The sequence below is a fragment of the Sciurus vulgaris genome, assembly GCF_902686455.1.
Source record: "Sciurus vulgaris genome assembly, chromosome: 15".
Classification (NCBI taxonomy): Eukaryota; Metazoa; Chordata; class Mammalia; order Rodentia; family Sciuridae; genus Sciurus; species Sciurus vulgaris.
In genome coordinates this window covers 83,520,989-83,529,158 of record NC_136476.1, presented here as the reverse complement: position 1 = coordinate 83,529,158, position 8,170 = coordinate 83,520,989, and the positions used below count along the sequence as shown (strand labels likewise).

At 58.2% G+C, this 8,170-nt stretch overlaps 1 protein-coding gene across 1 annotated transcript; it reads right to left on the bottom strand.

Moving 5' to 3' along the window:
• Positions 1-2,519: 2,519 nt before the first annotated feature.
• On the bottom strand, positions 2,520-6,284 carry LCN2 (lipocalin 2). Its single transcript, XM_079113413.1, has 6 exons — positions 6,078-6,284; positions 5,406-5,542; positions 4,197-4,276; positions 3,880-3,999; positions 3,557-3,658; positions 2,520-2,847 (listed from the first exon to the last, which is right to left on the bottom strand). The coding sequence occupies exons 1-6, from the start codon at positions 6,213-6,215 to the stop codon at positions 2,828-2,830; spliced, it is 597 nt and encodes a 198-aa protein (XP_078969539.1). The 5' UTR covers positions 6,216-6,284; the 3' UTR covers positions 2,520-2,827.
• Positions 6,285-8,170: the final 1,886 nt, after the last annotated feature.

Below are 8,170 nucleotides of genomic sequence, written 5' to 3'. Positions count from 1 at the left end.
CTGTTCAGTCCCCCAGAGTCACGGAGGGTTTACCTCCTCCCACTTCCCCCAGTCCCTGCGGAAACTTCCCACCACCCCTATTCTGTCCTGGGCTTCCCTGGTCTTCACCGTTTCTCTTGGGACTCTCAATAGTAACATCCTGTGGGTCGAAACCAGTTCTGGAAGGGAGAAGTAGGGACAGATTTAAGATGAGCGGCGTAACTGGGGCAGTGGAGGGGGAGGACTGAGACTCCTCCTAATTGTGGCCTCCAGAACTTGCTATGGTTATAAGGAAAAGGTTTGCTGCCCACCTCCTGCACAAAGTCACCGGGCCAGCAAGTGTCGCTCCTTCATTGAACCCAGAGATTTGTCCTGGCCAAGAGTCTAACTGAGCTGCCAGCGCATGTCCCAAGGGATCAGGGCTCACCTGCTCCTACTCCTGTAGCTGTAGTGGCCAGGAGGACCCATGGCTACTGCAGCCTGGTTCTCATACAGATTTTCCAGATGCTGGTCATTCTTATCACAGAAGTCGGGCCCAGATGTGTGTCATAGATGGTGACATTGGGGTGGAATCTTCTCCTATCCCTGAAGCTACCTCCACCATTTTGCCTGTGGTAGGCAAGGTGTGGTGGATCCTGCTCTATGGATCCACTTGTACCTAGCAGCCCTGCCTTCCTCTCCTTGAAACCAGGCTGTGTCAGTCGGGTCCACAGAAACAGTGCCCAAATAAGTTCAGAGAATGGTCTCTCAGTTGACCCTCCTTGATGGAAGAGGAAGACCTGAGACAGGAATTTGTCTCTGTCTCTTTGAAGTAAAAGGAAGGGGCCTTAGCAAAGGAATGCACAGAGGGCAGTTGTGGCTGGAAAGCACAGGGACGTGGATTCTTCCTAGAGCGTGGGAAACAGCCCTGCTCTGCTTTCAGCCCAGCAAAAGGGAGGCAAACCTTGGCCTCAGAACTAAACCAGAACACACAAAACCAACAGTTTGTGGCAACTTGTTGACATGGCAATAGGAAACTCATGCCTCCAGTGACCCAGGAAGGAAGCCCGAAGCCCCTTGTGGGCCCTGAGAGTGCATCCTGAAAGGCCCAGCAGGAGCACGGGACAATGGGGAGTTACCCGACTTGAGGCAAGGTGAGAAACTGGGTCTGCTGCCCAAACTAGAGCCAGAGGTCAGGCATGCTGGGTCAGCTAGGGGGACTTTGGTCAACAGCACCCAGGTACCCTTCTCTGCCTGAAGCCTCTCTCAACTTGGGCACAGTTCTCATCCCTCATTAGAAGCCCAGCCTGCATCAGCCTGGTCTATTCATGGAGTCTGGCCCAGACTGGGGACTGTCTTGCTTCCTGGGGGGCCAAGGCTGGGCTGCCCCAGGTAGCTCCCCCACCCCCAGCCAGGGAATAGTGTGTGTTTGTGGGTGGGCAGCCTGGGTTCCTTCAGAACCCTGCCCAGTCAGACCTCTGACCTTGCAAGGGGAGAAGAGAGGCCGGAAGGAGTTCCTGGATGTGATGCTGACTACGGCCATTGGGGGTACAGGAGCTTGTCAGGCCTGACACAGGCCCAGCCATATGATAGGTGCCAGTCTGGGGCCTCAAGTCTCCTAGAAGGCTGGATCCCTGGCAGCTCTTCCCCTCTTGGCCTCTCCTCACCCTCCTGAGGCTTCAGAATGTCCCCTGAGGTGGCTGGAGGTCATGGGGTTTGTGGGGGTGAGGGGCAACCCTCCAAACTGGGTCAGCATAGACACAGTCCCCACCCAGGGGATTGGCAGGGGGCCAGGGTTACGCCCTTACCCACCCTCTGCTTGGAATGGTCCTCAAACTGAGTGGGCCTCTGCACACTTCCCTTCTCTGTGCACCCCCTGACCTGGCTGCAGCCTCCCAGCTTCCGCAGGGGTCTGGTGAGTTGGAAGTAGCTGTGTCTTACAACCCCTCCAGGCCCCTTCGGCTCCCTGGCCAATGCTGTGAGGCCTGTTACAGCTGACTTAGTATGGGCATGAGGTGGGCCCCTCAGGGCTTCTCTTGGATCAGGCACCCCTTGTAATCAGGGGCATGTGAAGGCTGTGCTGTCCTGGAGGGGACCCTGGTGCCCAATCAAAGTGAGAGTAAGCACACTTTTTCTTTTTTAAACCAGGGATGGAACCCAGGGGCGCTTAAGCACTGAGCCACATCCCCAGCCCCTTTTTGTATTTTATCTAGAGACAGGGTCTCGCTGAGCTGCTTATGTCCTCACTAAGTTGCAGAGGCTGGCTTTCAACTTGGAATCCCCCTGCCTCAGCCTCCCAAACTGCTGGGATTACAGGTGTGTGCCACTGCGCCCAGCTGAGCACGATATTGTTCTACATGAGAGGACCCAGGGCAGTTAGCGGGGATGACGATGGGGGCAGGGGGAGGCATGAGTCCTGGAGTCTTCTTCCTTTTATGCGTCCTCTCTGCAACCCTCACTTCGGGCTGGGTTTTGGGGACTCCGTCCCTGGGCGTCATGCTGGTGTGAGGCCACCCTTTGCCCTTCCCCCCACCAGGGGTCAAGGAGCACAGACTCAGGGAGTGGTTGGCATGTGTTAATTTAGCAGACAGGGGACTTCATCTGAGGCTTTCAGGGCAGTGCTGCACCATGAGAAGGATCTCCAGCTCTGTGACTGGCATCGTGGCTGGTGGGGCAGCCAGGTGACACACAACAGAGACTACGAGAAGGGCAGAGGTTGGACAGGCAGAGGCAGGAGACACCTGAGAGAGGATAGCAGAGTGAAGACAGCCATGGTTCCAGGGGTATGGGCAAAGGTAGGCCTGAGACCTCCTGTCCTCTGCACCCTGGCCTCCTGTCATTCCCCCAAGCAGACGTCCTCACTGCCAGTTCAGTTGTCGATGCACAGATCTGTGGGGGAGAAAGTCCTTCAGAACGCGCAGGAGCGTGTGTGTGCGCGCGCGCGCGCGTGTGTGTGTGTGAGAGAGAGAGAGAGAGAGAGAGAGAGAGAGAGAGAGAGAGAGAGAGAGCGAGAGACTCTCTGATGCCAAGGACCCCAGCACTGCCCCTAGGCTACTTCAGGCCCACCCTGGCCCAGCTACAGAAGATCTGGGGATTCCTTTCGGGGTTGGGGCAGTAGGAGGGCCCAAGGTGGGGCCAAGGGTGTGAGAGAAAGATCTGGGACTGGGCCTTACAACGGCTCAGACTTCCTGTTTACCTGCTGAACCCTGGCAGCCTCTTGGCCCACGGCCCTGAGTGGCCTGGCTGGAGGCCCCTCCCAGATCAGGTCACTTGAAATCCAGGACATCTCCTAAGTCAGTGCTAAGTAAACCCTAGGGGGAAAGGGAGATGGCCCAGGATAGCAAGGCCCAGGGTATGCAGGGGAGGTGGCCCAGAACAAGGAGTGTGGGGAGTAGGTGGCCCGGGGTGATGACTGAGGAAGCTTGGACCTGGGCCTGAAATTCTTCTTGGGCAGTCCCCACCTAAACCGACAGGGAGCAGTGCTTGGGGCTGGGACTCCAAAGACCCCAGGGTGGGGTTGGGTCTTCCTGAACCACAGAATCTCTTAGGTCCTGGAAAGTCCCCACATCCCTTTCCCTTCTCCCTAGCTGGCTGTTACCTATGGGGACAGGGAAGATGATGTGGTCATCAGTGAGGCCCAGAGATTTGGCGAAGCGGATGAACCTCTCCTTCAGTTCAGGGGTCAGCTCCTTGGTTCTCCCTGTGACCGAGACAGCCAGTGAGTGGCTAATAGGAAGACTCTCCATAAATATTGTTGAGCTAATGAACAAGACCCAAATCCTTTTCCATGGAGGGTCTGCAGAAAGACCTCCTTCCTGGAGGTTGGAAGTGGAGAAGACTTCGAGGTCTAGGGGAAGGGGATTCCCTGCCCCGGTGTGTGACCAGGATCTAGGTTCCCCAGGGGATTGGGCGAGGACCCACCATAGAGGGTAATCTTGAAGTATTCCCTGTTTTCAGAAGCTTTCTTGAAGTACACCATGGCATACTGGCTGTAGTTGGTGGCTGCCACCCGCACGATGTAACTCTGTATTTTGGGATAACCTGTAGGTGTAGACAGCAAGGGGTTGACTCTACACTGGCTGGAAGGAGGGGGATGTCCCCTTTCTCCTCAACTGCTCATGGGCTTTTCCCCACAGGACAGCATCCATGTAGAGGGCCAGGGAGGCCCCTTCCAGGAGGACCCTGCACCCTGGAACCCCAACCCCAGAGCCCCATCTCAGGACCCACTCAGGACTCACTGCTAATGTTTCCCAGGGTGAACTGGCCAGGCTGGGAAGTTGGGACAAAAGTTCTGATCCAGTGGTCACAGCCCTGGTCCCTGTGGGAGGGAGTGAGAAGGGAGTTGAGCAGAGAGATGATGCAGCTTAGACCCCCCAGGCTTGATGAAGAGGGACCTGGGATGCGGCAGAACTCTGATGTCTCAGGTCGAGTTCAGCCATGACAGCCCATCCTCCATTATGGCAAGAGGCCCCCACTCCACCCAGCCCAGATGGACCTGGGCCTTCCACTCTGAGCCTGTCTGCCCTGCCTGCTCTGCTGCAGGGCTCAGACACTCCTTCAGCACCCCCTGGCCCTCCTCCAGCTGCCTCCTCCATGGCCTTCCCCACACAGTCCCCTGCCCCGGGCACTTATCCCCTGCTCTATGCCAAGTACTCCCCTAGCTTTTGGGCCAAACCTGACCCATCCTCTGAGTCCCACCCTGCCCCTTGGCACCCGAGAGCTGAGCTCCCCAAACCAGCCTTTCTTCTGCCCCTTGTTCCCCAAGTGCTCCAGTTCTAGTCCCCCCGTCACCAGAGTCAGAAGCCTGTGCTGATGACCAGCCCTACTCCCCACTCCAAGCCCCAAGCTCCACCCCGACTGCCTGGCCGCACCCTGGCTGTTCTCCCCTCCTCTCTGGCAGCACCCCACTATTTCTTCCCTGCTGCAGCTGAGTCCTGATGCTGGCCCTTGCAGGAGCCCCAGGTCAGCTCCTGGCTTGGGGTGAGGTGCCCCAGAGGCTGGCCTGAGAGTGCTCTGCTCCCCTCCCGCTGCTCACCAGCCCCTGCTCAGGGTGGCCACACAGATGACCTGTTGGTTCCTGAGGTACAGTCTCTGACTCAGAGTCCACTACACCTCCATCTGAAGCAGGATGACCTCCACGGTCACCTCCCTAGAAGCCCTGGATGGAGACCCTGGGTGGGGTCCCAGCTGAATTCAGTGTCCCTCCTCCCACTTTGGGACACTACTTTCTCTATCTTGTGTTCCACTGATGGTGTGTGTCCCTCCCTACTGCTCTCCATGCTTGTCGGTACTGGAGCTGTCCCCAAACGCTGGTGAAAGGAAGGGGGAACAAGAGAGAGGAGGGAGAGGTGGACTCAGTGCAGAGCCATGAGCATATCCATGAGAGCCATGGACAAGTATCCCTCAGCTCCAGTCATCCCTTGATGGTGACATGGTGATAGCCTCACCTGAGCAGAGTGGAGGTGACATTGTAGCTGTGGTCCTCCTTCAGCTCGTACGTGGTGCTGTACATCCTGAACTGGCCCTGTTCTTCTTTCCGAACTGCATTTCCTGCCAAGCCTACGACATACCATTTCCCCTGGAACTGCAAAAGACTGACGATGGGCAGAGCCCAGGATGGCCCCAGGAGCCGCCCGGCCCTCTCTGTCCCTGCCATCACCTCTGGGCAGCCCTGCCAACTGGGCAGCAAGGTCCTAGGCTGGGCCTGCCCTGAGAAGCCCACAGAGCCTCCAGGGCCAAGAGGAGTCCCTGGAAGAGGAATTAGCCCTGCGTTGGCAGGGACAGGGTAGCCCTGGACAAGTGGACCTTTCCAAGTCTCAGTTTCCCTATCCATGTGGAGGGACTGAAGATGTCCCCACTTGCATGGACAGTGGGGATTATGGGAGACTAGAGTGAATTGGGAAGATCTGTCCAGACAACCCTCGGATGGGGGGAAGGGTGGACAGGCATGGCTTCCCCCGGGGACCTGGGTGCAGGGCATGCTGCAGGCTAGCCATGGAAGCCTGAGCCTCTCCTGCCCAGCCCACCTAACACTACCCCAGAGCCCTTCCCCTCTCCTCCCTCTGTGCCTGCCACTCTCCCCGGGGCCCTCCCTGCAGCTGCGCCTCTAGGCTTCTTACCCGGTCATCCTGAAAGCCCTGCTGCAGGGGGACCCTGGAGGGAGGTGGGGCTGGGATCAGGTTTGGAGCAGAATCCTGGGCCTGGGTCTGCAGGGCGCCCAGCAAGGTGAGGCCCAAATACAGGAGACCTAGCGGCATGATTTCAGGCAGCTAAGCCTGGCAGGTGTTGAAGGAAGAAGCAGAGAGAGCGAGCAGCCCAGCCTGCAGGAACTATTTATGGGCCACTGGCTGCTGCTCCCCCCAGGGTGGGGTGTACAGCCTTTGCCAAACTCAGGAAGGGCGAGGTAATTGCCAGAAACTCATGTGGAAACACTTGGCAAGGTTCCTACCCTTTCCTCTCTCTGGTCAGGATTGTGCAAATGGGAGGAAGAAGGCCAGCAGGAGAGGGGGACAGGAGGGACATTCCCAGGAAGCCACAGTCCAGTGGGGACAAGGGTTCCCTCTGGGCACTGTCTGTACCTCTCCCTTCATGTAACTGACTCCGTCTGCAGGTCAGTGGACAAGCTTTGTCTCTGATCCCCAGGAGCCTCTGCCCGCCTAGTGCCCAGGGAGGGCTGTGTGGCAAGGCCTCTCCCTGCACCCAGTGGAGGTGGGTGGCCCGCTCCCACAGCCTCTGTGCTGTTTTCTGCTCCTTGTAAGGGTCGGGGAAGTGCAGGGCAGCTGGACATGGACCTTCCAGACAGGGAAGGATGAGGCATCTGCTCCGAGCCCACTGAGCCCAGACCCTGGCCCTCACAGGAGCCCTGACCAGGCCCTGGCATGGAATGAGGTGCCTGAGAAACTGGCCGAAAATGCCTCTGGTCCAGGAGTGCTCCCACCTTGGGACCCGTCTCCCATGTTCCCTTCCCTATTTGTAGGAGCAGACAGAACAGCAGCCGAACCCTCGGGGCCTGGGCTGCTCGAGTGAGCCCAGTGGGCAGAGCCCCACGCTGAGCATGTGGGCCACAGGTGTGGCTGCTGAGGCTGCAGTTCCAGCTCCTAGTGGAGTCCTGATAAGAGGACCACAGAGGTTGCGGGGAACAACTGCCCTGGGCAGGGTGGGCTGGGGGTGGGCATGAAGGTGGGCTCTACTCTGCTGCTCTGCACACTGGCTGCTTTGTGTCACAGGGAGTACAAGTATTTGGCCTTGTCCATCTGTCTGTCTCTGGGTCATGGAACCCAGTGGCTCAGGCCCGAGTTTCCATAACCGTCCCTAATCCAAGCCTTGTCCCTGAGGGAAGCTGTTTCCTCACGGGAGGCTGGCCAGCATCCTTGAGGGGCAGTGATGGGCCCAGGCCCTGTGCAGCGTCCCCTGAGAGGTCTCCCCATGAGGGCTGTGGCCGTCCTGGATGCCTGACCTGAGGCTCCACTTAGGGTTCGCTGGCCCGGCATGGGACTTCACGGTTCCTATTGGCTCTAACCTACCTGCTATTTGAGACCCCCAGCCTGGGCTCTGAATCAGCAGATCAAGAGAAGGATTTGGGGGGTCCCAAACTGGTGGGAAGGGCACAGCCTCTGTGTCCCTGATGCCAGAGACCCCGACTGGACCCACCCCCTCAGGCCTGCCCTGCATGCTGGTCCAGGTGATGAAAGAGCAGGAAGTAAAGATGAGCAAGCTGTGGGGACTGTGTGGCCACCAGAGCCTGCCCTCACCCTCCCAGCCCCCTTCTCCCCAGGGGCTCCACCCTTGCTGTTCTCTGTGACCTTAAATGGTGTCCTCAAGGGCTGGGCTGTAGGAGTGCCTCCTAGCATGCACGAGGCCCTAGGCTCCGTCCCCAGCACTGGAGAAATAAAAGGCATCCTTGCGTCTTCTGTGACCATCAGATGTGGTGGGGACAGGGCTGGGGTGGCAGAGTCTCAAATAATTTCAAGTAAGCAAGAGATAGTGTCCTGAATCACAGAGGAGTTGCTGGGTAGAATATTCCAGACTCTGAAAGTCAGGGGTCTGAGTGATCAGTGCTGCCAAGTGGGGAGGTGTCAGTTTGCAGCGTGAGAACTAGAGCTGGCCCTGCTCAGGGGCCCCGCTGGCTTTGAAGCTGGGCTCCTCAAGGGGACAGCCCATCCCTGCCCACCTCCCGCCCCCCAGGTTCCTTCTCTGCAGGGACAGTAGCTCT

Excerpts from the sequence above, each read along its gene's own strand:
- LCN2 (XM_079113413.1), bottom strand. The coding sequence starts at position 6,215 with ATGCCGCTAGGTCTCCTGTATTTGGGCCTCACCTTGCTGGGCGCCCTG. Across the intron at positions 4,000-4,196 it reads CACCCTGGGAAACATTAGCA|GTTATCCCAAAATACAGAGT; the intron begins GTGAGTCCTGAG and ends CTACACCTACAG. Across the intron at positions 3,659-3,879 it reads CTTCAAGATTACCCTCTATG|GGAGAACCAAGGAGCTGACC; the intron begins GTGGGTCCTCGC and ends TCTCGGTCACAG.